The sequence below is a fragment of the Scyliorhinus torazame genome, chromosome 7, assembly GCF_047496885.1.
Source record: "Scyliorhinus torazame isolate Kashiwa2021f chromosome 7, sScyTor2.1, whole genome shotgun sequence".
In the NCBI taxonomy this organism is placed as follows: Eukaryota; Metazoa; Chordata; class Chondrichthyes; order Carcharhiniformes; family Scyliorhinidae; genus Scyliorhinus; species Scyliorhinus torazame.
In genome coordinates, this window is record NC_092713.1 from 156,220,877 (window position 1) to 156,248,089 (window position 27,213).

General features: G+C 45.6%; 1 protein-coding gene across 3 annotated transcripts in view; it reads left to right on the forward strand.

Moving 5' to 3' along the window:
- The window catches only part of imp3 (IMP U3 small nucleolar ribonucleoprotein 3), a 384,554-nt gene that overhangs the window by 125,207 nt on the left and 232,134 nt on the right, over window positions 1-27,213 (forward strand). For 2 of the 3 annotated variants that reach the window (XM_072511706.1, XM_072511709.1), the window contains 2 exons: window positions 6,771-6,845; window positions 26,747-26,826. In XM_072511706.1, the coding sequence (XP_072367807.1) occupies window positions 6,771-6,845; window positions 26,747-26,826 (155 nt within the window). Of the gene's footprint in view, window positions 1-6,770; window positions 6,846-26,746; window positions 26,870-27,213 lie in introns of all 3 variants that reach the window. The other variant, XM_072511708.1, reaches the window with a different exon arrangement.

Here is a 27,213-nt window from a genome sequence, read left to right on the forward strand (position 1 = left end):
TTCACAGCACCAGGGTCCCAGGTACGATTCCTGTCTTGGGTCACTGCCTGTGCGGAGTCTGCACGTTCTTCCCATGTCTGCGTAGTTTCTTCCGGGTGCTCCGGTTTTCTCCCACATTCCAAAGATGTGCAACTAAAGAGAAAATGCTGGAAAATCTCAGCAGGTCTGGCAGCATCTGTAGGGAGAGAAAAGAGGTAACGTTTCGAGTCCGATGACTCTTTGTCAAAGCTTTTTACCAAAGATGTGCACGTTAGGTGGATTGGCCATGCTAAATTGCCCTTAGTGTCCAAAAAGGTTGGGTGAGGTTGCTGGGTTATGGGGATGGGGTGGCCATATGGACTTAGGTGGGGTTGCTCTTTCTAAGGGCTGATGCAGACTCGATGGACCGAATGGCCTCCTGCACTGTAAATTCTATGATAAATATATTATAGCGACTGGGTTCCCCTCTACCTTTCTCATTACCACCTCAAAGAAGTCTAATAAATTTGTCAGGCATGATTTCCTCTTCAGGAAGCCATGCTGACTGTGATTATATTATACATTTCTAAATGCTCTGCTATGACTTCCTTTATAATGGACTCTAACATTTTCTCAATGACAGAAGTTAAGCTAACTGGCCTATAGCTGTTTTTGTCTTCCTCCCTTTTCGAATAAGGGTGTTACATTGGCAGTTTTCCTATCCTTTGGGACTTTTCCAGAATGTAAGGCTTCTTGAAAGATTGCTACCAATGCATCCGCTATCTCTGTAGCTACTTCCTTTAATATCCTGGGATGCAACCCATTAGGTTAGGGCACATTTTGGTCTATCGCTCTATTATAATAATAATAAAAATAATATTTGTTTATTGTCCCAAGTAGGCTTCAATGAAGTTACTGTGAAAAGCCCCTAGTCGCCACATTCCGGCACCGGTTCGGGGAGGCTGGTACGGGAATTGAACTCTATTAGTTTTCCTTGTACTTTTTCTCCAATGATGGTTATTATATTTATTTCCTTCCCCACCCCCACCACCTTTTACCTCTTGGTTATTTATTATTTTTGTAATGTTACTCCCGTGTCTTCCACCGTAAAGACTGACGCAAAGTATTTATTTCATTCCATTGCTATTTCTTGGTTCCTCAGAATTATTTCCCCAGTCTCATTCTCTAAGGGGGCATGTTCACTCTGGCCTCTCTCTTCCCTTTTATACATTTAAAGAATCTATTACTGTCTGCTTTTATATTAATTGCTAATTTACCCTCATAGTTTAACTTCTCCCATTTTTTGTGTCATCTTTTGTTGGTTCCCAATCCTCTGGATTATCACTAATCTTTGCCAGGGGCTGGTTTAGCACACTGGGCTAAATAGCTGGCTTTTAAAGCAGGCCAAGGCAGGCCAGCAGCACGGTTCAATTCCCGTACCAGCCTCCCCGAACAGGCGCCGGAATGTGGCGATTAGGGGCTTTTCACAGTAACTTCATTTGAAGCCTACTTGTGACAATAAACGATTTTCATTTCATTTCACATTGCATGTTTTTTCTTTCAGTTTAATACTATCCTTAACTTCCGTGGTTCACCATGGTTGATTTATCCCCTTCCTCAAATCCTTCTTCCTCACTGGGATATATCTTTGTTGTGAGTCATGAACTATTTTCATAAACGTCTACCGTTACTGATCAACTGTCTTTTCTGATAAGTTCCTTTCCTAGTCCACTCCAGCCAACTTTGCCTTCATTCCTTTGAAATTACCCGTATTTAAGTGTAACACAATTGTTTCTAACCCAAGTTTCTCACTTTAAATCTGAATGATAAATTCTACCATGTTATGGTCACTGTTTCCTAGGGAATCTTTTACTCTGAGATTGTTTACTAAACCTGTCTCATTACGTTACCAGATCCAAAATAGCCTGATTCGTGGTTGGATCCACACCATCTTGTTTTGGGAAACTGTCCTGAATACACGCTGATGAATTCTTCCTCATGGCTACTTCTGCCAGTTTGCTTTTCCCAATCCACATGGAGATTAAAGTAATGTATTGCCTTTTTTACATGCCCTCATTATCTCCTGTCTTGTAATATAGACTACTCCCACCAGGAAGGTCTCTTCCCCATATGTAAATAGTTATGGTCCCAGTTCTGATACTTCTGGCACTCCACTGGTTACAATTTGCCCCTCAGAAAATTACCTATTTATCCCAACATTCTGTTTACCGGTAGTTTGCCAATTCTTTATCCCGATCACTACCAGCATCATACAGACATAATGAATTAGAAGCAGGAGTAGGAAACTTGGCCCTTCGAATCTGCTTCAGCATTCAATAAAACCATCACCAACATATTATTGTTTTATCACCAACCTTTTATCGTGGCACCTTATCAAATGCCTTGAAAATCCAAATATACTCTATCAACTGACACTTTGTCGACCCTGCTTGTTACACCCTTGAATAATTTTTAATAAATTTACCAGATACTATTTCCCCTTCATAAAACCAGGTTGACTCTGCTTGACTGTATTATTGTTTCCCAAATGTTCTGTCAATGACTGATATTAGACTCACTGGCCTATAGTTTCCTGCTTTCTTTCTTCAAAAGCGGTGTTACTTTTGCGGCTTTCAATCTGTTGGGAGAGAGATCAGTGAGATTTAATGAGAGGCCTTTTAACTGAGTGCCAAGGCTGCTGAATGAAATGGACAGCAGTGTTCTGCATGAGCATAAGTTTATGTTGGAGGGAAGATGAGGCTGACCAAAAGACTATTTGAATATTCAAGTCTACAGGTAATACAGGACACAAATTTTTCACCTCTCTGGAGTTGGAAAGGGTCCATGGGCACTCCAGCAGAAGCCACGGGTGAGCAAGCCGCCATGGGCGGTGATAATCCGCTTTCACAGTTTTCAGAGGCAGGAGCGAGCCCTGGAATGTGCCAAGAAGAATTGTAACATCAACTGGGAGGAAACACAGTTCTAATTTACCAGGACATTGGGGCCGAACTAGCAAAGAGGCGAGCGGCCTTTAACAAGGTGAAAGCTGAGCTCTGCAAGAAAGGAGGGAGGTTCAGGATGGTGTAACTGGCGAAGCGGCGAGTCACGGTGGAGTTAAAACTACTTCGACACGGTGGAGCAGGCGGAGGTCTTCATTTAACAGAAAGGGATGCAAAGGGTCGAATGGGACTTTTAAAGAGGAGGACGGGAGGGTTTGTTGGGGACGGTATGGTACTGTGTGTTAATTCTTTCCTTTCTGGACAGTGTGAGGTATTTTCTCAGTATGAGGGTTGGTAAGTTGGGGGGTGGGGGGCAGGCAAGGTGTTGGTGGTAGTAACTAAAATGGTGAGATGTGAATCATATGGCCCCCGGTGGTAAGTGAAACTTAGTAAGGTTTCTGGGGCTCAGGCATTTGTGCAGAGAGAATGAGCCAGGGGCTTCATGTTTTTTGTTTTCTGTTGCGTTTTGGATATGGGGTATCCATGTTTGGGGTATCGGAATTAATAATAATAATCTTTGTCGCAAGTAGGCTTACATTAACACCGCAATGAAGTTACTGTGAAAAGCCCCTTACCGCAGCTGCAGATGGATGCGGGGACGAGTGTTCTTGCCTTGGCCTCACTGATCGCTCGGAGTTGTGTCCTGCTGGGGTGGAGGTTAGCAAATCCGCTCAGTGCCGTGACTAGATGACTTAATGGAGTTTCGACAGCGGGAGAAGGTTAATTACACCGTGAGCGGTTCAGTTGAAGGGTTCTAACAGAGATGGCGACCATTTATTGTTTACTTCAAGGAGTTGATCATTGTTAGTTGCTGGGGATTCTTTTTTCTTACTTTTTGTGTTGTTGATAGGAGGGTGGGGTTACGCACGTTGGCTTGTTTTCTTGTATTCTTTTCCTGTTGTTTCCAGTCTTCTATATTTGTATTTTACAGCACAGAAATGGCCCTTCGGTCCATCATAGCTGTGCCGGTCAAAAACTGCCATTTAAGTATTCTAATTCCGTTTTCCAGCAACTGGCACTTACCTTGGCATCACAGGTGCACATCAAACTACTTATTAAATGTTAGGAGGGTCTCTGCCTCCACCACCTTTTCAGGCAGAGAGTTCCAGATTCCCACCACCCTCTGGGTGACAGAGTTATTATGGTGGGGGCCAGAGACCAGTTGAAAGGGAGATAGGTTAGAATGAGCAAGGGGAGCAGACATTGAGTTGGTTGATTTCAGGCCAGCAGCTTTTGATGAAAAGATCGAGAGGGTAAGAGGCCTGAGGGAGGGGTCCAGGTGGGTGAGAAATATGCAGATGAGAGGAGAGCATCTGCAATATGGGTGAGGGGTGGAAGACTACTGGTCAAAGAAATAAGTAAAAAGTCTTACAACACCAGGTTAGAGTCCAACAGGTTTGTTTCGATGTCACTAGCTTTCGGAGCGCTGCTCCTTCCTCAGGTGAAGGAAATCTGCCACAAGACATTCCTGAGGAAGGAGCAGCGCTCCGAAAGCTAGTGACATTGAAACAAACCTGTTGGACTTTAAGCTGGTGTTGTAAGACTTCTTACTGTGCTCACCCCAGTCCAACGCCGATCTCCACATCAAAGAAATAAGTGTGAAGGCTATGGAAGAAAAACTCTGTATCACAGGGAGCTTGAAATTTGTGAAGATTATGTATTCGGGGATGAAGCTGAGATCTTTCTGAGGACTGATGGTGCAGGTCAGAGAGTGAATTGCTGATGGGGACAATGAAAATGTGACATAAGATTAAATGGGAAGGTGGGCTGGGGTGATAATTGTACCGTTGACTGTTTTAAAGCTGGTTCACTTAATGTTTAATTTTACTGAGATCTAAGACGGTTAAGAATGTCTTGTGGCAGATTAAATGTCAGCCACCAGCATACTCTTTTGTTGCCAGGAGTGGTGCTATGGAATGGAAGGCAACTGAAGGATATTGAGCATAATTGGAAGCATTTTGCATTGAAAGAAAAATAAATTGGTGAGGTGTATCACATATCAGTGGAAACTCTGATAATCTGTGGTGGAATACTGATTAAACATTCAGTTTTGTGTGTGGACCCTTTAAACAGAGTAATTTGTGATCCAATCCTCCATGTCCAGCACAGTCGTGACACACTTTTCCTTTGCTTCAGAAAACATGAAATAATCTCGTGTGTCTCCTCCTCTGAGAGTAAAATATCGCATTGCACTTTTCAAATAGAACATTGCTGTAGCCCAGGATGCTTATAACAGATGATCTGGTCATTGATTTGCTGTTTGTGAGACCTCACTGAACATGAGCTGTTTTCCTGCAAAATATTGACTGTACTTTGAAAGTAACTAAATTGATTTTAAGATGTCTTGGGAAGCCCTGAGAGTGTGAAAAGTGCCTAACAAATGCAAGTCCATCACTGTTGTCATTTTGGGCTGGTGTTTAGGCATAGTGAGAGGGGGTGAGAGAAGTTGACATTTGTTAACCATACTGAGTCTGCTTCATCTACTGAGCATGGAGTTGACACTGGCTGTGGTCTGAAGTTTAAAATAAGCCTGTCAAGTGCACAAAAAAGGGAACTTTGTGGCATTGAAACATTTTGAAGCTAAATATTTATTGCTCCATATTTTATATGCAGTCAGCTGTTAAATTAGTGACTTGTCAGAACTGTTTGACATGGCATGTCAAAGTCCATGTGCAGCTAAGGAACTGGGTGGCTAAATTTATAAAAGTACAGTCCATTAACCTATACTACCAAAACAGAAGTTCCCTTGTCATGTCTGTGGAGCCTGTGCTGCACAGTACATTGACCCCCTCAGAATGCACTGCAGCAACTTGTCAAGATTTCTTGGGCTGAAGCTCCCAAACCAACAGCCTCCATCACATTGTCATCCAAGGGCATTGGGAACACCACCTCCACTTTACACGCAGTTGTAACTTGTCATCATTCCTTCATCATTCCTGGATGACAATGTTGGTACTTCCGATCTAACCCACTATGAATGTACCATCAACACACTGCAGCAGTTCAAGAAGGACCACCATCACCACTTTTTTTGCAGTTAATAATGAGAAATAAATTCCATCCTTATATAAACCCCCACATCTGAGAAGGGATTGAGCACCCAAATTTCCTCAATTCTTTCTTCCTGTACCTTCTCCTTCGCAACACCTATCAAAATGCCTCAGCCCTACCATTGGGATAGTTTCTCCTATTCTATTGGCATGACCGTCATGCATTTGTAATGAGGTTCCTGAATGAGTTTCTGTGAAGGCATTTGTCCTTCTTGTAAGTGGATTGATGCTCCCCAAACAGATTCTATGGCAGATCCACAAATTTTTAATTTAATTGGTCTCAACTAGAATTTAAAGCAGATTCCAGAGGTGTAAGGCCACTGCAGCACCCACTTTTCCACATCGAGTTTGCCATGGGCTGAGGCTTTTTGGGTTTGGGTTTTGAAATATATATCTTTTTGAGACCAGATGGTGCATGACCAGACTGGGATTATCTGTGAAGTAAAATATGAGAAACATTCATCATTCAGGTCCCGGTGATTGCAAAACTACTGCTCGGCTTCCAGTTTTTATGATGTGCGCAGCAAATGAGGAATGTGGGAAACTGGCATGACTGTCGGTGCGACGGATATGGATGCACTGATTAGATAGTGATTGAAGGTACCTGTTCAGGCTCCGCAATGATTTACAGAGCAGTTGGTTTGTATCAGTTATGCTATGACAATACTTGATACTGCCAGACTATGAGAAGTTGTAGGGAGGGGTTAGTTCTTATTTTTTTGGAACTAATTTTATTAAACTTTGGTCCTGTTTTCAATTTCAGATATGCAGCAGGCCTGATCCCCACAAAGCAAGGTCTGCAACTTTGTGATAAAGTGTCAGCATCATCTTTCTGCAGGTATGAATTTATCACAAGGTCATGCACAGTGAGAGTAAGGTGTAGTAATTATGTACAGTAAGATTTTCAACACTGTCTTGCATCCATCAATCATTCTTATTGTTCTTATTATTCTTTTTATTATTGTCACATGTAGGCTTGCATTAACACTGCAGTGAAGTTACTATGAAAATCATATGGACATTGCTGCAATTAGTCATTGCCTGTTTTTAATCAGTTGACATTCACATTCAATACTGATGTTGTGCATGAGTCTTTATTCGTTAGCAACATTTATATAAAGGTTATGTTTGCTATACATTGGTATAATATGAGTTTATACCCATCATGAAGGAGCTATTAATGATGAGTATTAGTTATGGGAGAAGAGAAACCACCACAGATTTCAGCCCTGACCTAATGCCCACAAACTTGTGTTTGCAAGGGGAATTAAAATAGAAACTCGAGCTAATTTTCTGCTCCCTAAGCTGACAGGACTGAGAGCAATTGTGCACATTCCAAATCCCTGATCAATTAACTTGGCAACCACATGGGATCAAACTGGCACCTCACTCATCTGAATAGCTCAGTAACCAATATCTGAACCAATTGGGCCATTGGTGAGTTGAGATTTGCTCAACTTTGTTTCCTAGGAGTGACTACACGTCTTCAATTCATTTTTGAAGAATCCTTCTCATTTGAAAGGTACAATCAAACCATTGGATTTTTAGTTAACTCTTGAGTTGGACCAATTTTTATAACTTGATGGGCTAACTTATCATGGTTATGGTGTATCCCTTAAACTCTCTCTTTATGCCTCACTTCAATAATTCATAATGACCAATGATGAGAAATAAAAGAAACACGAGCACCTATATAGCATTTTAAATGACCAGTGGATGTCTCCAAGCCTCACGGCCAATGACGTACTTTGTAATTGCAATCACAGTTGTAAAGTGAAAAACATGGCAGCCAATATACGCACAAACAGCAATGCGATAGTGACTAGAATTTTTTTGGTGATGTTAATGAGGTATAAATACTGGCCAGGGCACCAGGGATGATTCCATTGCTCTCTGAAATAGTGACAAGGCATCTTTTCCATCCACCAGGCATTTGGGGCCTCTGTTCAACATCTCATATGAAAAATGGCATCTCTGTCAATGCAATCCACCCTCTCTGCATTGGACTGTCAGCCTTGAGTTTTGTGCTCAAACCCTGGAGTGAGACGAGCATCCATAAGTTTGTGATTCATAGGCAAGAACTGAGCGGCAACACAAAATAAAGACTCTTGTCGTTGAGTCTGGCAACCACATGATGACTTGGCAGATTGAAAATCCATTCTTAACTGGTCTAAGTTCAGTTGAAGCTTATAAAATGATGCGGTACATGTTTTATATAGTGGCCTACATTAAAGTTATGAATGGACTTGGCGTTAGTCAAATCATTTGTTTTACCAGTGTTTTGTTGAGGTGCTAGTTTCAAATAAATCGGAAGGAATCATGATGCAGCGACAGCAATTTCTAAGCTGCACAAGTTAAAACCTTGTAACGGAATTTCTCAGAAATCATTTCTGCTCCTCTCTGGCAGGATCTCCTATTGCGTGTGGTTCTCTGGGATTGCTGGTAACACTATGTGAACAGCATTGGGCAAAATCACAATATTTTTGATAATTCTTTTTTCTTTTGCAGATCATCACAATGTTTTGTACATAGATGGTGTGGCCTTGACCATACATCCATGATGTTCTGATTTTGAGCCAGAACTAAATTTGTGCAGCCAGTGCTGTTGCATTTATATGAGGACAGAAATGATTCTGAGAGTGCTGAACTATTATCCTTCAAATATTTCCCTTACAGTTCAACAATTGGTGGCTAAACTTATCTATTGCTTTCCATCAATCCACTTGTGTAATCATTTTTAATAGTCTTTTCTTCTTACTACCTAATCATTTTAATTTTGGACTGCACTTCTGAATCAGGCTGTTGGCACAAAAGACAGCTGTGATGAACACTCCTCATTATGCCACTCGGTCTGGCCAGTTTGTATTGGTCATTTTTTCCCAAAATGGGATTTCCTAGAGGGATATGAAGCTGAAACATTTCATTTTTAAGGAGAATTTATCTAAAATCATGGACACAAAATGGAGCTTTCTGATGTGGCAATGCAGCATGCAAGTTGTTTGTACTTGTTGCAGTTTTCTTGTGGTGGAGAAAAGCAGTGCCTTGTTTGCATGTTGGTCACTTGGACATAGGCATCTTCCTGCTCAAAGTCTGCTAAGGGCTTTTCTGCACTCTTTTTCATGGTTCAACTTTTGGCATTTTACAATGGTAACAAAATGTTTCCTGAGATAGCAATCAACACATGTCTGATACAAGTGAGTTTATCAATTGCAGGAAACAATTAGTGCTTAAATGTTATACAACAGAAATAAAAATATGGCTTCAAGCTGTTCCTATTGCCAAGACAGCTTGTTGTACTATCAGCTTATGTGCTAGCTGTGCAACAATAAGTGTCCAGTGTTCCTAATGCAAACTGAAAATATATACTTTCCTCCCTTTGCCACACCCGTTGCTGCTGAGCCAGCCAAAAAAAGGAAGCTGTATTTAATTTCTCAATAAATCTCTCTTTCAAAGCTATTACAAATGCTGTACAAGGGAAGAAGAAATAAAACAGCACATATTTATGTAAAGCGGATACACACACATAGACGCTGAGCCAGGGGTGGGGGGGGGGGGGGGGGGGGGGGGAACGGACAGGTTGGGTTCAGAGTGGGATGACCAAAAGACTGTACAAAGAGGTGGGAAGATTCTTAAGAGTGTGAGCAAGGTAGAAAGAATGGAGGAATTTATGGTGGAAAGAGGTGAGAGGGAAAGGTGAAGAGGGATATGGTGAAATGGGGTGGCTCAGGGTAAGGGTGAGGCAGGAAAGTGAAAGTGTAAAGTGAGTGTATAATGTAAGTATAATGTGGAGAAGATGAAGGGGGGTGGTGGTTTAGGATGTGTGACGGGGACAAATTGTGGGAGATTTGAAGGTAAGATTTCCAATGAAATTTGCCCACTCTAATTCACCCTCCTTCTTCAGCCTTCCTCTGTTTATTTCTCAAACATTTTAATCTCATTGGTTAAAGGGATACAAATTTCCCATTGTTCATCAGATCCCCTTGCTTGTACCATTATCAACCCACACTTCCAGCAACTATGGAGCAAAAATCCTATAACCTAAAGACCAACTAGTGAAATGCCCATTCCCAGCAAAATTTGGGCCAGTTTTAAAGGCAAAACAAATTATTTGCACCGTTAGTTATAGTTTTGATATTCATACGATATTCATTTCTTGAAGTAAATGTTTGCATCTTTTAATTTCCCCTTTTATTTTCTCCTTTCTCCTGTTTAGTCTTCCACTCCCTCCAGTTTTTTGGCAGTAAAAGTGAAGATATATTGTGTTCCATGATGTATTTCCAATATCTCCTGTGGGGTATTTTGCAGGACAGAAAAGAGACTGGAGCACATGGAGTTCAAAGTACCCAACGAAAATTCATTTATTCCAGTTTGACTATAAATACACAAATGTGCAAATAGCCACAAGAGGATGTTGTTTCATTCCTCCCTCCTTAATGAAACAGTTGCACAAAAGTTCAAATTTCGTTCTTTGTTTTTCATTTATTTACAAATCCAACTTGGCCACTAGTTTCTCATTCCATTTTTAAAATAAATTTTGAGCCCCCAATTACTTTTGTTTTCCAATTAAGGGGCAATTTAGTGTGGCCAATCTTTGGGTTATGGGGGTGAAACCCACGCAAACATGAGGAGAATGTGCAAACTCCACACAGGGCCGGGATCGAACCCGGGTCCTCAGTGCCATGAAGCAGCAGTGCTAACCACTGTGCCACCGTGCAACCCTAGTTTCCTATTCCTAAGAGGATACAGTCTTCCTTAACTCAAACTTTCTGAACTTGGGGAAAACTTTGGTCCATTTGGGCCTGAGCCTGAGGAGACACTTTTTCTAACGGAGACTGATTTTGCACTTGACTTTCAGTTGACGTTTCCACTTCTTCAGTCATGTCAAACTCTGCATTGGATCTTGATTGCAATGATTACATATTTTCACAATTCTACCTGGTAGCTACTTCAATCACTTAAGATGATCTTTCACCATGACCTTCTGGTTCAACTTCAGACTTCTTTCTCTCGCGCTACTCCTATCATGACTCTCTTTGTGCCTGGATTATTTCTCTTCTATTCACTGTTAAGTGTGGGGCTTCAGCAATTAAACCTTGTCCGAGGCTATCTTCTAAGAAACAATTCAACTGGCATTCTGCTGATTGCAGTGTGAGGTGTGTTATAATGTGAAGGATGATCTGGTGAAATTCTAGCATGTTTTACCCTGTTCATTCTCATACATTTTAGAACCTCTTCTGAACAAAACTGAGGTCTGCTGCCAGACACTCATTCCTCTGGGAATTCATAAGGAGCATACAAACTATGCAAGATATCAAGAGCATGATAACAAAGCATGCAAAGTTCCGGTTGCGGTGATGACCAGCTAAGCCGCACGTTTCAGCACCACCCGTTTCAACTGACTTTTGGGCTCTTATCGGGAGCCCCAACGGAAATTTTTTACGGCCAAACCCAGTGTGAGGTGACAAAGGAAGAAGTCCCCCCAGGTGTGGATGGAAAGGAGCGACAGTAGTGGCCAGATTGCGGAGGATCCTCTGGAGCAGCGGCAGAGAAGAGAAGGGAGAAGCAAGATGGCGGCCGATGGAGCCCAGATGGTATGGGGCCCGGAACAGCAGGAGTTCCTCCGACGATGTGTGGAGGAGCTCAAGAAAGAGGTGCTGGCGCCGATGTTACTGGCAATCGAGGGATTGAAGGAAACACAGAAGGTCTAGGCGATGGAGCTCCGTGGAGTGAAGGCAAAGGCAGCCGAGAACGAAGACGAGATACAGGGCCTGGTGGTAAAAACGGAGACGCACGAGGCACTACACAAGAGGTGCATAGAAAGCCTGGAAACCCTGGAGAACAGCTCAAGGAGGAAGAACCTAAGGATTTTAGGTCTCCCCGAAGGGACAGAGGGAGCTGATGCTGGGGCGTATGTGAGTACGATGCTCCATACTCTAATGGGAGCTGAGGCCCCAACGGGCCCCCTGGAAGTGGAGGGAGCGTACCGGGTCCTCGTGAGAAGACCAAAGGCAGGGGAAACACCACGAGCAATAGAGGTGAGGTTCCATCGCTACAGGGACAGGGAGATGGTCCTGAGTTGGGCTAAGAAGACGCGGAGTAGCAAGTGGGAGAACGCGGTGATACGCGTATATCAAGATTGGAGTGCGGAGGTGGCGAGAAGGAGGGCGAGTTTCAACCGGGCCAAGGCGGTGCTCCATAGGAAGAAAGTCAAATTTGGGATGCTGCAGCCGGCAAGATTGTGGGTCACACACCAGGGCAAACACCACTACTTCGAGACGGCGGAGGAGGCATGGACATTCATTCAGGAAGAGAAGTTGGACTAGACTTGAGAAATTGATGTTTGGAGAGAGGTAGCGAGGTGGTGGCACAGAAATGTAAAGTGGGGAGAGGGGAGGGCTAATATGTAATAATGTTGGACGGGGAAATTTTTCTCCCCCCCCCCCCCCCCCCCCCCCCCCCCCTTCGGACCCCCATTAGACACGAAGAGATATGGCGCCGGTGGAAAAGGGGACAGGGAAGGGGAATGAGGGAACTGCGCCATTAGGGGCGGGGCCGAGAGGGAAGCGCGGGGTTTTTTCCCGTGCTATGGAAGTTGTGGCGGGGAAAAAGGGCGCAGGAAGGAAGGGGGCCTCACACGCAGGGAGGTCAAAGGATGAACGGGGGAAATCGAGGTCAGCCAGAGTTAGCTGACTCCCGGAAGCAATATGGGGGAGCAATCAAGCTAGAGGGGAATCTAGCGGGGGAGGGGGGGGAATTAACTGGGTTGCTGCTGCTGAGGGTAAGGGGGAGCTGATACCAGACGAGGTGGTCGGGACGGGAGGGCGCCGTCTGGGGGACAGACGGGCGCGTGGGACCTGGGCGAGGAGCTGGCTTAAAAAAGGGGATGGCTAGTCGACGAGGGGGGTAAATGGCCCCCCAACCCGGCTGATCATGTGGAATGTGAGAGGTTTGAATGGGCCGATTAAGAGGGCAAGGGTGTTTGCGCACTTAAAGAGACTTGAAGGCGGACGTGGTTATGCTCCAGGAGACGCACTTGAAGTTGGCGGATCAGGTTAGACTAAGGAAAGGATGGGTGGGACAGGTATTCCACTCAGGGTTAGATGCAAAAAACAGAGGGGTGGCAATACTGGTGGGGAAACGTGTATCGTTCGAGGCTAAGACCATAGTGGTGGATAGTGGGGGCAGGTACGTGATGGTGAGTGGCAGATTGCAAGTTGAGGCGGTGGTGCTGGTGAACGTATATGCCCCGAACTGGGATGACGCGGGATTCATGAAGCGAATGCTGGGACGTATCCCGGACCTGGAGGCGGGAAACTTGTTAATGGGGGGGGGGGGGGGGAGGACGACGACTTCAACACAGTGCTGGACCCAGGGCTGGACCGGTCAGATCCAGGACCGGGAGAAGGCCGGCAGCAGCCAACGTGCTTAAGGGATTTATGGAGCAGATGGGAGGAGTAGATCCGTGGAGATTTGCCAGACCGATGGGTAAAGAGTTTTCCTCCTTCTCCCACGTCCATAAAGTATACTCCTGGATTGACTTTTTTGTCCTGGGAAGGCGCTGATCCCGAAAGTGGCAGGAACGGAGTACTCGGCTATAGCTGTTTCAGATCACGCCCCACATTGGGTGGATCTGGATCTAGGAGAGGAAAGGGAGCAGCGCCCACTTTGGAGATTAGACATGGGACTACTGGCGGGCGAGGGGGTATGCAGAAGGGTGAGGGGATGTATCGAAAGATACCTGGAGGTCAATGATGGTGGGGAGGTCCAGGTGGGGGTAGTATGGGAAGCGCTGAAGGCGGTGGTTAGAGGAGAGCTGATTTCCATCAGCGCCCACAAGGGGAAACAAGAGGGTAAAGAAAGAGAGAGATTGGTTGGGGAAATTCTGAGGGTGGATAGGCAGTATGCGGAGGCCCCGGATGAAGGGCTATACAGGGAAAGACGAAGACTACAGACGGAGTTTGACCTGCTGACCACGGGAAAGGCAGAGACATAGTGGAGGAAGGCACAGGGAATACAATATGAATATGGGGAAAAGGCGAGCCGGCTGCTGGCGCAACAACTTTGAAAGAGGCTTCGAGAGAGATCGGAGGAGTTAGGGACGAAACGGGAAAGATGGAGCAGAGAGCAGGGAAAGTGAACGAGGTGTTTAAGACATTTTATGAGAGGCTGTATAAGTCCCAACCCCCGGAGGGGACAGAGGGAATGATACACTTTTGGACCAGCTGGAGTTCCCGAGGGTGGAGGAGCAGGAGGTGGCAGGTCTGGGGGCGCAGATTGAGGTGGAGGAGGTGATCAAAGGAATTGGGAACATGCAAGCAGGGAAGGCCCCGGGACCAGATGGGTTCCCGGTGGAATTTTATAGGAAGTATATGGACCTGCTGGCCCCACTTCTGGCGAGAACCTTTAATGAGGCTAAGGAAAGGGGGACATTACCCCCGACAATGTCGGAGGCGACAATATCGTTAATTCTGAAACGAGACAAAGACCCGCTGCAGTGCGGGTCATACAGGCCCATCTCCCTCCTAAACGTAGACGCCAAGCTGCTGGCCAAAGTGATGGCGACAAGGATAGAGGATTGTGTCCCAGGATGGTACATGACGACCAGACAGGGTTTGTTAAAGGGAGACAATTGAACGGCAATATACGAAGGTTGCTGGGGGTGATGATGATGCCCCCACCGGAGGGGGAGGCGGAGATGGTGGTGGCGATGGATGCAGAGAAGGCATTCGATAGTGGAGTGGGACTATTTGTGGGAGGTGCTGAAGAGATTTGGGTTCGGGGAGGGGTTCATTAGATGGGTCAGACTCCTGTACTGGGCCCCGGTGGCAAGCGTTGTTACAAATAGGCAAAGATCGGGATACTTTCGATTACATAGGGGTACAAGGCAGGGGTGCCCCCTGTCCCCGTTACTGTTCGCGTTGGCAATTGGGCCATTGGCCATAGCACTGAGGGACTGTAAGAAGTGGAGGGGGGTGCTTAGAGGGGGAGAGGAACATCGAGTGTCACTATATGCAGACGATTTACTGCTATATGTGGCGGACCCAGTAGAGGGGATGCCAGAGGTAATGCAGATACTCCGGGAGTTTGGAGAGTTCTCGGGATATAAATTAAATATGGGAAACAGCGAACTTTTTGTGATGCACCCCGGGGAACAGGGCAGGGAGATAGATGCTCTGCCGCTGAGGAGAGTAGCAAGGAATTTTCGATACCTGGGGATTCGGGTGGCCAGGAACTGGGGAACCCTACATAAACTTAACCTGACGTGACTGGTAGAGCAGATGGAGGAGGACTTTAAGAGGTGGGATATGGTGCCCCTGTCATTGGCGGGCAGAGTACAGGCGGTTAAAATGGTGGTCCTCCCGAGGTTTCTTTTCGTGTTTCAGTGCCTCCCCATCCTGATTACAAAGGCCTTTTTTTAAAAAAAAATTTAAAAATAGACAGGAGCATTATGAGCTTTGTGTGGGCGGGAATGACCCCGAGGGTAAAGAGGGGGTTCCTGCAGCGCAGTAGGGACAGAGGGGGATTGGCACTGCCGAGTCTGAGTGACTACTATTGGGCCGCCAATGTGTCGATGGTCTGTAAGTGGATGAGGGAAGAAGAAGGTGCGGTGTGGAAAAGGCTGGAGATGGCGTCCTGTAAGGGAACAAGCCTAAAAGCGCTGGCAACGGCGCTGCTGCCGTTCTCCCCGAAAAGGTACACCACAAACCCAGTGCTGGTGGCGACCTTGAAGATCTGGGGGCAGTGGAGACGATACAGGGGAGTGACTGGTGCCTCGGTGTGGTCCCCGATAAGGAATAACCACAGGTTCGTCCCGGGGAGGATAGATGGGGGATTTCAATGTTGGCAGCGAGCAGGAATTAGGAAGCTGAAGGACCTGTTTGTGGACGGGACGTTTGCGAGTTTGGGAGCATTGGAAGAAAAATATAAGTTGCCCCCAGGGAATGGTTTCCGATACATGCAAGTGAGGGCATTTACGAGGCAACAGGTGAGGGAATTTCCGCAGCTCCTGACGCAAGGGATCCAGGATAGTGATTTCAGGGGCATGGGTTGGAGAAGGTAAAGTGTCTGAAATATACAGGGAGATGAGAGACGAGGGGGAGGCGATGGTAGAGGAGCTGAAGGGAAAATGGGAAGAGGAGCTGGGGGAAGAGATTGAGGAGGGGCTGTGGGCAGATGCCCTAAGTAGGGTAAATTCCTCGTCCTCGTGTGCCCGGCTTAGCCTGATTCAATTTAAGGTTCTGCACAGAGCGCATATGACGGGAGCAAGACTGAGCAGGTTTTTTGGGGTGGAGGACAGGTGTGGGAGGTGCTCCGGAAGCTCGGCGAACCACAGCCACATGTTCTGGTCGTGTCCAGCACTGCATGAGTTCTGGGAGGGTGTGGCAAGACTAATCTCAAAGGTGGTGGGGGTCCGGGTCAAACCAAGCTGGGGGTTAGCTATATTTGGGGTTGTAGAAGAACCGGGAGTGCAGGAGGCGAAAGAGGCCGACGTTTTGGCCTTTGCGTCCCTAGTAGCCCGGCGAAGGATTCTACTTATGTGGAAAGAAGCGAAGCCCCCGGGCGTGGAGGCCTGGATAAACGACATGGCAGGGTTCATAAGACTGGAACGAATAAAATATGCGTGAAGAGGATCGGCTCAGGGGTTCACCAGGCGGTGGCAACCGTTCCTTGACTATCTCGCGGAACGATAATGGAAAAACAGAAAAGACAGCAGCAGCAACCCAGGGGGGAGGGGGGGGTGGGGGGGGGGGGAGGGAGGGGGGAGTATTATTTCGTGCTTTGTTTTTTTTCTCTTTATGCTAGTTGTTGATATTTGCTTCTTGTGTATTACTTTTTTCTCATTTGTTGTTAGTTTAATATATTATTTAAATAATGTTTAATGTATATTTTATTATTAAGTTGTAAAAATGGAGAATTTTTGTTTGAAAAACTTCAATAAAATATATTTTTAAAAAATCAAAGCATGCAAAAATCAAGAACTTTGGTAGATGTTGTTTGATTCATTGGGAACCCCCTCAATCCACTTTTAATGGCTATCACAATGAATAGCGGTTGCCCTTCAAATTCTGTGAAATCTCCAGCCTCAACAACAATCGCTGGCCAAGGTATTGCAAAGGTATTGATGGCAGCTTTTTTTCTACAGCTCTGTCTTTGTCTGATCTTGGTCACAAAAGATAACAGTGCAACCGCGATCTGTACCTTTTCAGGAGTTACAATTCTGGCTCCCCAGGTAACACAACCTTTATCAATGGACAACTCATTCTTGCTCACATAAAATGGCTTTATTTTTAAATCTGGTATCTGTGTTGGCCAATCATTTGCAATATCGTTTTACACGTTTGTCAACACAAGGACCCCGTGAGTTCTCTGTTGTGCCTGGCAACATGCGAGAAGAAAGACAGACCTCCCCTGTTGACAGACCTCCCCTGTTGAACTTTACCTTCTGAGAGGGAGATTGTATCTAAAGCACTGCGGACCTCTCTGAGGACAAGGGGGAGCTGAAACAAGCCAGTCCAAAAGAGCTTTTGAAGACATCCAGCCAGAGTTTCGGCAGGGGTTTAGACCGGAGTCAGATCTGCTGTGTAAAGTTGCGTCAAGAGATATATTTCTCAATGCACAACTCTGTAAAACAAGTATTCTATTGTGCCATTGGGATTAAAGTGGTTTGAAGGCTAAAATGGTTTATTTTCTTGTTTTAAGTGAGAAGAAAGATGGCAATTAAGGGTATTGTATTCACTGTATTGAGTAGTATTGTTTAAGGGGTAATTGTAAGCTCTTTTCTGGTGTGATGTTCAAGATGTTAATACTGTGCTTGGTATAAAGTCTGCTTCAATATACCATATCCCTACTTCTTCATGCAGCCACTTCTGGAGCGAAGTATCCTTTCCTCACAGTCTTATAAAATTAAAATAAATATTGGGCTTCCTGTCCATATCCTAGCCACTCTTGAGGTCTGGCCTTAGATTGTAATAACTGTCAACCTCCATGTTTACCAGAACTCCATCCAACATGGATTGGTATGATGACCTGCGAATTTTCATTGGACATCCTTGTGCTTTGGATAGTATGGGTCTCAACTGACCCATCATTATTCTGGTGCTGTCCATGGACTTCCGGTGATGTCATGTAAGAGCAAGGCACAGAGGCTTTTGGGTGTCCAAACCCACTTAGGTGATTTTTGTGAGGGCCACGAAGAATCCAGCACGAGTTTTAAGGATACAAAGTAATAACATTTATTTACAATAACATATATATATATATATATATATATATATATATATAACAGCAGCAGCAACTTCCCTTGCTGCACACTCCTTCCTGCTGTTTCCAAACTGGCTAGCTTTATTTATACTTGGAGTTTACTAATGGTTTCTCCGCCCCCCTCATTGGGGAAGCTCATACTCCCACAGGATTGTGGGATTGTCATTAGTCCCCAGCCAATGGTAAGCAGGCAGGTTATAACAGTGATCTTGGATACCTTTCACCCAACATTTGCATGTAGAAAACATCGAAGAAGCCCAGTGTGTAGAAAGCCCAGGAGGGTAGCCAGTCGAAAAAACCTGAAGGAGGGAAGATTGCTGCCACGCCCATTACATGAGACACGCTGGCTGTGGTGGGTGATGGTGCAGGAGCGAGAACAATTCGGCAAGCAGATGGATAGGCCATAGATTGGCAGGGCAACGAGATAAAGGAATAATTTAACGCCACTGTTGAGGAGGCTATTGGCCCGATTCACGAACAGCTTGAAAAGAACTGGAATATGGCGAAAGCACAAGGTGAGGTGTTGAAGGTTTTGAAGGAGGCCTTGTCGCAGCATGCGATGCGGTTCGCCTTGTTGGAAGTGGAGTTGCTACTCGTGGCGGAGACCAGCAAAGATATGAAGTTAAAAGTGGAAGATCTTGAGAACCGGTCAAGGCATTTGAACCTCGGAATCGTGAGGCTGCCGGAGGGAGTGGAGGGCTCTCAGCTGACTGAGATGTTCTCCCCCCCCCCCCAAAGTTGGACAGAACTCATTGGGTGCTCTGCCAGTAGCCACAGTCGAATGAGCCAAAGCAGGCGGTGATTACCCACTTTCACAGCTACCAAAGGAAGGAGAGGGTCTTGGAGTGGGCGAAAAAGAAGCCTAAATTAACTGGGATGGGCACATGATGTAGATCTATCAGGACATTGGGAACAGCTGTCAACAAGGCAAACCCGCTGTTTTCTAATGAAGGTGTGTGATTCGGGTGACGTATCTGATGTGACTGTGGGACACAGTAGACTCTAAAGATTATTTTTTTCACCTGCCGGAGTTGACCGAGGCTTTGATCAGAGAGAAGAAGGTGGGGCTGGTCTGAAGAGGACTATTTGGGACTCTGTATGAAGGGGAGTGTTTGTACAGTGTATTTCTGCCTTATTTTGCTATGTTTTTGTTTCCCTGGGGGTTGGGGCTGTAAGAAAGTGGGATTGACGTTGCTTGGAGGAGAGAGAAGCTTGCTAATGGTGTTGGGGTTTGGGCACATTAGTGGGGGAGTGGGTCAGGGCGGATTGGGTGGTCGTTTTTGGCGAAGGACTCGGTGGGGCCATCTTGTTTGCGGGAAGGAGAAGTGGTGGCTTGCGAATGGGAGTGGGGTTGGAGGGGGAGAGGCTGCGGCTGGTTGTGCCAGTTTGGGCGGGGCCCAATGAGTCTAGTTGTTTCTTGGCTTTGTGGAGGGAGGGAGGGGTGATTGTGACGGCAGGTTGTCTGCGAGCCTGGAGAGGGTGGGAGGGGGTTTTGCGGGAAGATCTCTAGAGCTGTAAAGGAGTATGTTGAAATGAATGTGAATGGAATGGTCTTGACCTCTATTTTGTGGGAGTCATTGAAGGCGGTGATTGAGGGATCATCTCGAACAAGTCATACTTAGATAGTGGGGCCAGGAAGGAGTGTCAGAAGCTAGTGGATGAGATTCTAGATTCTCCAATGCTGGAGTTATGAGCTTTCGGGAAGCAACTGCAAATGCTTTTTGACCTGTGGACCGGGTAGTGCGCCAGCTGAGGCATTTAAAGGGGTAGTGTATGAATATGAGGAGGCCTTTTGGCTCACCAGTTAAGGTGACAGGAGGCTGCTGGGGAGATAAGTGAGGGAGCCAGGGGGTACGTTGGTCTCAGCTCTGGAAAGGGTGAACAGGGCATTTCTGGCCTTTTATGAGGGGCGTTATAGGTCAGAGCCGCCAGAGGACAAACAGGGAATGGCAGAGCTTTTAGGGAGTTTGGCATTCCCCCAGGTGGGGGAGAAATTGCAGGGGGAGTTGGAAGTGTTGTTGGGGGTTGAAGGTGGTTCAAACAGCTTTTTGCAAGATGCTGATGGGGAAAGTGGCAGGATGACATGGGTTTCCAGTCGAATGTTATAAGAGGTTTGCAGATCAGTTGGCCCCGTTGCTGTTGGGGATGTTTAACAATTCACTGGTACAGGATTCTCTCCCTAAGACATGGAGCAAGCGCCCATCTCCCCCCTCCTGAAGAAGGATAAGAACCCACAGAGTATGGGTCGTACCGCTCAATGTGGATGCGAAGCTTTTGACTAAGGTCTTCGCGTTGAGTTTGGAGCCCTGTCCCCTGGACATAGTGGGTGAGGGTGGAGGTGTTGACCTTGGGTCGGGTGCTCTTTCCAAGAGCCGGTGCAGACTCAATGGGCCGAATGGCCTCCTCCTGCACTGTAAATTCTATGAGGCAAGGGTGCCCCATGTCGCCTCTGCTGTTTGCGTGTTTATCGCGCCATTGGCTATTGCTTTGAGGGCCTCGGACAAGTGGAGAGGAATTGTGTAGGGCGGGGTAGAACATAGGGTGTCCCTGTATGCGGATGACTTTTTGCTGTACGTAAGGGATCTGGGGCCAGTTATGGGGGATATCATGGGTATATTGAAGAACTTTGGCTCTTTCTCTGGGTTGGGGACTAAATTTCAGTGTCTTGGACTCCAGGTGATGTGGAATTGGACTATTGTTTGGGAGGCCAGACTTGCTGTTTCACATGCACTGTTCACTCTAGGCATTCTTCCTTTGCACATATCATGTTTTGAGCTTGCCTGTCATAAAGATCCTTTGAGTAGAATATGAGAATAAGTATCTGGCTTCTTCCTGTACAATTACAGATGACTGAGACCACCTTTGGCAACTGGGTTTCCCCCTGCAAAATTCTTACAAAACTACTTCACTTGGAAAAAAAGGACTGAAGTTTTCAGTGGTCACCATGATTCATTTGCATGTAGAGTTTGAATTATTTGAGGATACGTTAGCTTACATATAGCATACATTGTCTTCCCCTTCATTTTAATGTAGTTCGCTTTTCACAGTAAGGTTTCCTCCTGACAAAATGCTGAAAAAATTTCAACTTTTTCATTTGGATCAATTTTATCTTTCTATCACATCATCCCAAAGGAACCGGGGTATGTTTCCAGAGACTTTGCAGTACATTATATGGCTACATCTTCACCTGCCTGTTGATTGTCTTCATTTGCAGCAGTGTGAAGAGGCTGAAGAAAATTGGAGCTCGGTGTGCAGATACTATTCAATCCCACTTTTGGAAGTCTGTCTTTATTTTTAATAACTATTGTGACTACTTCTGTTGACATTTGAATTGGAAACTGCCTGTGCGAACTTGTTTTGCTGTAATTACACCCCAGGTTGTTTTTATGCTCGCACATTTTCTGACCCCCATTTTTGCCTTTTTCAATCTCACAATGTTGCTACTTATTTTTCTTGCTCCCTTTCTCTCTCTCTCAGCTCTGTCGTTTGGTCCCTCACATCCTAAGCTTATTTCAATACATTTTCTAAGTTTCTGGGGACACAGCAAAAGCGACAAGTGTCTTAATGCATTTTTAAAAATCTTCCGCACAGATGCAGCTTTTTGATTCATTGTACTTGTGCTTTTCAAAATTATTTGAAGAGAATCTATGGGAAGCTGAACTAAAAGCACTGCCCAGGTCCTGTAGCCATCCGAGATGGCCACCTGCAAAGGACCGTGGGAATTATGGCCAACCCAGGACTCAGACAGATACAGAGCTTCTATGTATTTGAAACGCAGGTGGCTAGACCTGATCGAGACCCCCGCTTGTTTGCATTTTAATGGCCCGTTCCCCAGAACAATAGAACTCCAATCAAGAAACCGATACAGCCACAGACTGATCGGCACCACTCCCTTTACTCAGAAAGCCCAACTGCCAAGGTGAATGACCGCTAAGGACCCGCCCAGCCACCAAGGCACCTGCCCCTTTATTGGCCGAAATCGAAGGCAGTGATCAGAGCCCTGTTGAACTATTGGGTCCAAGATCAAGGACCACCTCGAAGAGCGCAAAATCCCAGAGGGATAAAAGGGGACACAGCCATGTGTTCTGCCTCTTTAGGACCCAGCCTGTGCCAGCCTCTTTTGGACCTGGCCTAAGCCAGCCTCTTTTGGACCCGGTCTGTGCCAGCCTCCTTTGAATCCAACTGTGCCAGCCCAACTGCAGCATAACGAACAGACAGCCAAGTTCAAGACCAACGATCGCTACCTGACGGATGAGCCCAGCAGAGACAGACCCACTTCTTCAAACCAGCCACGTGAGATCAAGATAAAGGCCTTATCCACTTGCACAGTGCCGGTCGCCTGAAGTTAAGTATAGGTTATTGTAGTTTATAGGTGTAGTTTAACTTGTAGCATATTGTGCTTGCATGTCGAAGTAACCCTTGTGTGTAAATAAACCATCTTTGAACTTGAACTGACTAACTGGTTGTGTTGTCATTTGACCGATATACGGGAAAGCCTTGTGGCTCAGTAAGAGAAACAGAAACACCCACAGTATTGGCGACGCTGTGGGGACATAACATCATATCATAAAAAGAGCCTCAGTATCATATTGGCGACTCTAAAGAGCAATATTATTGGTGACGCTTGTGGGATAGTATTCCATTAAATTGGCAACAGTCCCATGAATGAATAAAATATGTTTTTCAAGGAGGAGCACTTGATCATCAAATCACAGCCATCATCATTGTGAATTAGTTACGAAGAAAAACAACTCAAAGCAACCACTAATTTTCCTTTCGGTTTGGGTCAAAAATCCACAGTGCAAAGTGGTGCATAAACACAGAAACGGACTTCCGGTGATGGCGTGCGGGAGGCAGCCGCACATTGGAGGGCTTCATTCGGGAACGGCATTTTTGGGGTTTAACGCCCGATTCCAGGGGCAACAGAGGCGGCAAAAGCAGGGGGAAGGCACAGTGAAGGGAAATGTCAAAAATAAGTTAAAAAACGGCCGTGAAAAAAGCGGCTGAAAGTCCGTCGGGGAGTGGAAAGGTCACCGCGGGGACGACAAGAAAAGTGGAGGCTGGGGCACCAGGGGAGGCCGCATTGCCCACATGAAGAAATGACTAAGGTGATGGCCGTGGAACACTCAAGGCAGTTCACAAAACACATGGAGGTGATGAGGAAGGAGATGGGGGCGGTATTGAAAGTGCTGGTGGAGGAGGCGATTGCCCCGGTGAGGGCGGCGGTATTGAGCGCAGTGGCGGAGGTGCGGGAGCAAGGTGAGGTGCTGAAGCAAGTGGAAGAGACATTATTGCAGCACAGTGATCAACTTACCTCGATGGGGAAGGAGATGCGCAAGGCGATACAGATCAACAAGGGTCTGCGAGCCAAAATGGACGACTTGGAAAACGGATCCAGGCGACAGAATCTGAGGATTGTGGGTCTGCCCGAAGGAGTGGAAGGCCCGAGGCCAACTGAGTATTTTGCCACGATGTTGGCGAAGCTATTGGGGGAGGGGGATGATCCCTCCCGATATGAACTGGATCGGGCTCATCGGTTGTGGAGGCCTGTACCGAAGGAGAGTGAGCCGCCAAGAGTAGTGACTCTGTGTTTTCATAGGTACAGTGTGAAGGAGATGGTCCTGTGCTGGGCAAAGCAGAGCGGGTGGTGCAGTGGGCTGGAGCTGGTATACGCATATATCAGGACTTTACGGTGGAGCTGGCGAGGAGGCGGGCTGCCTTCAGCCGGGTGAAGAAGGCACTGTACATCAGCAAGGTGCAGTGCAGCATAGTATATCCAGCTAAGTTGAGGATGACCTACAAATCCAAGGGCTTTTATTTTGCGACGGCGGAAGCAGTGGAGGAGTTTGCGAAGGCAGAAGGACTGGCTGAATTGAGAAATGGTCATGTACCGATGTAGCCTCATGTAACTATTTTTTCACTGCGTGCTGGTGTATGTGCTGAATGAGCCAATGCTGTATGTATTTGGACAAGGGAAGAGATGGGACTTTCACTTGCAATGGTGGTTCTTTGGGGCTTGGGTGTGTATGCGGGGATTGTGTGCTAAAGGGGATTTCTTGGTTTTCCTTGGACCGGGCAAGGGGAAAGTGACCCGGGCGGGGGCCTCCACGTTGGCCGGTTTAAGCTGGCCAGTGAAAGGGTGTGAGGTGGGGGGAGGGGCTGCGGCCATCAGAGTGTGGCAGAACAGGTTCCGATGAGTGTAGCCGGGGTGGAAAGTTGGGGGGAAAGAACAGAGGTTGGGGGAGGAGTTTTATAAGAGGAAGTGGAGGGGAGGAGTCGGGGCGGGGGAGATTTACAGTTCATGGGTGTCATTTACGGTACTTTTTCTGGGATTGGATGGCATTGAATGTTAGGGGGGGTGGACCCCATAGGTCAATGGTGACCATAGGCGATTCCTGATTCCCTTCTTTTTTTTTCCTTTATTTTTCCCACCGTGGGAGGGTTTGTTTTATTTGATGCTTATATTGTCAGGTGGGCTGTTGTTTAGGGTGATGGGAGGATGGGATCGTTGTTGTTGATAAGGGGATTGACTTTGTATTTGTTACCGTTTACTGTTTGTTGGTGGGGTGTAAATTCTGAAGAAAATGTGAAAATGGAGAATAAAAATATTTTACAAAAAAAAAGCACAAACAAGCCATTTATCATATTACAAAATAAAAATTTTTACTAACATTAATTTGTGTTGTCTCTTATTTTAACATTGGAAATTGTAGTTACTGAGAGACTGGCAGAATAAAAGGAGAAACATTTCAGAAAGCCTTTTGAGACAATTGTGGCAACCTAGTGACTAATTATGTGGTCAGAATGATGAGTGTCATAAGGGGCAAGTTGGCATCTTCCATACAGTACAGAACTTCCTGAACTGTGGGTTGTGAGACCAGACTTTTAGGTTTCCGAGCTCGAAGGCAGCAGTGCGCGCCCTGGAGCTCTAATTATTTTTTGACAGCTGTCATGGCCCTGTAAATCCTCGTGATTTTTTCTACTTGTGGGCGTGGCTTAATGGACTACTCTCCGAGACCTGATTACTGCTGTAAAAAAAGTTTGGGAAAAGGTAGATGTTCATTTTGTTTTGCAGTAACTCTCAGTAACTGAAGTCTTCTCCCAAACTCCAGCAACTGAAGAAGCCTCCCCCACCCTCAGCAACTCAAGCCTTTCCCCCAGCAACTGAAACTCCCCCCTGCCCCCTCCAGCAACTGAAGGTTCCCACCATCCCTCTCCTGAGCAGCTCTCCTACACCCCCAGACTTTCACTCTTGAGGTCACACAAAGTCTGAGACATTAAATTGGGGCCACACCAGGAAAAAAATTGAGAAGCACTGTCATAATAAACTTATTTGTAAATTGTGACAAAATGTGTGTGCAGAAATGCAGACAGTGCACGTACGTAAGATCTTTAAGTAAGATATTAAAGATATATATAACGGAACACCATAGTGAGGTATGGCTTCAGATTCTTAAACTCCACGTTTTGATTTTACTTGGTAGCTCAGTCTGGCAGTGTGTGGTGGTTGAACTACATTGCTAGAATAAATAAATATTCCGTGTAATTCAGGCTATTGTAATATTTCTATTATTCCATATGCTCTGAGGAAAGTGCTTTCATTGATGTTGAATTTCCTGTTGCTGTGGACCTCAATTCTGAACACACATCTAGAATGTGAATTAGTACCATTTCGCAATGTTCAGTTAGTATTATGAATCAGACTGAAACCTTCATCTCTAAGCTGTGTTTTAACTGAGGCTCAAGTGATTTTGAGGATCTTTATAGTGACTAGATAAGTCTAGTTACTGTGCATCACTTTTTTTTTAAAAAACCATCATGCAATAGTAGGCTGGTGGTGATTCTTTTTATTTTTGTAGTCAAACACCCTTTCCTGAAGGAACTGCTAGTACATTTGTATTTTGAACTTTTGTCAGCCTTTTTTTTTCCCGTAAGGACGCAACAGTAATGCCTGTTGCATAAACACAAATTACTTGTAACCCAAGAGATGATGGTATGAGCTCTGACTTGGAATTGCCATCTTTCCACAAAGACCTTCATGTCTTCTTCCAGAATAAGGCCTTTGAACACATTAAATATGGCAAAGACGGTCAGGGATGTACAGAACTTTGTGTGGCTTTTTAATGAGCAAGTACTGTAATGCACACAGTAAAATCAAATGTTTGGTTTATCTTCAGAAACTGGAGAGCTGACTGACATATTGTGTTGCTCATTTGGAACGGGTTCTCCCAGTTACTAATCTATCTTGGTTGGTTGGTATGGCTACTGGCAAGCATTGTGTAATTTCAATGCCGGGATATTTGAGTGAACCAGCTTGTACTAGATTTTTTTTGGCTACTTTGCAGCTGTATAAATAAAAGACTGAATTCTTGTGCTGGTCACTAATGATTGATGGAGGAAGATGATATTTGCTGAGCGATGTAATAAGCATTTGATTTTGCATTTAAAAGAAATATTAAAATTGTGTTCCTTTTGTAGGAGGCGTCTACCCACAATTATGTTGAAACTTCGGATGGCCCAGAACCTAAAAACAGCAATTACCTTCATTGAGCAAGGACGTATCCTTTTCGAATTTTCCCATGGAGTGAAGGTCTAGAAAAGGTTTTCTATGCTGCTTCATTTACATTACAGTGGATAACATTTAAAAAAAAGAAGTTTTTGAAATTGGCCAATGTGTAGCAGTGTGCTGTAGACAGGAGGAAAGGAAGAAAGTCAGCATTTCAGTTTTATCCCAGTCAAGTCCCCAAGCTTGTAATTATTTTCATGCTGTAAGCCTTTTGTCTTCCTTTGTTTTATCGGCTGCCAGTTTATGAACTCACTGTTTGGTGTAGAGGGTGGAGGTGGCTGTGTTTTGAGGTGGACTTTGACAGCTTTCTCTCCTAATTTCCTTCTCTTTCCTCCACTTGCAATTTTCTTTTGACACCCTGTTCTGCCTGCCCAGTGAA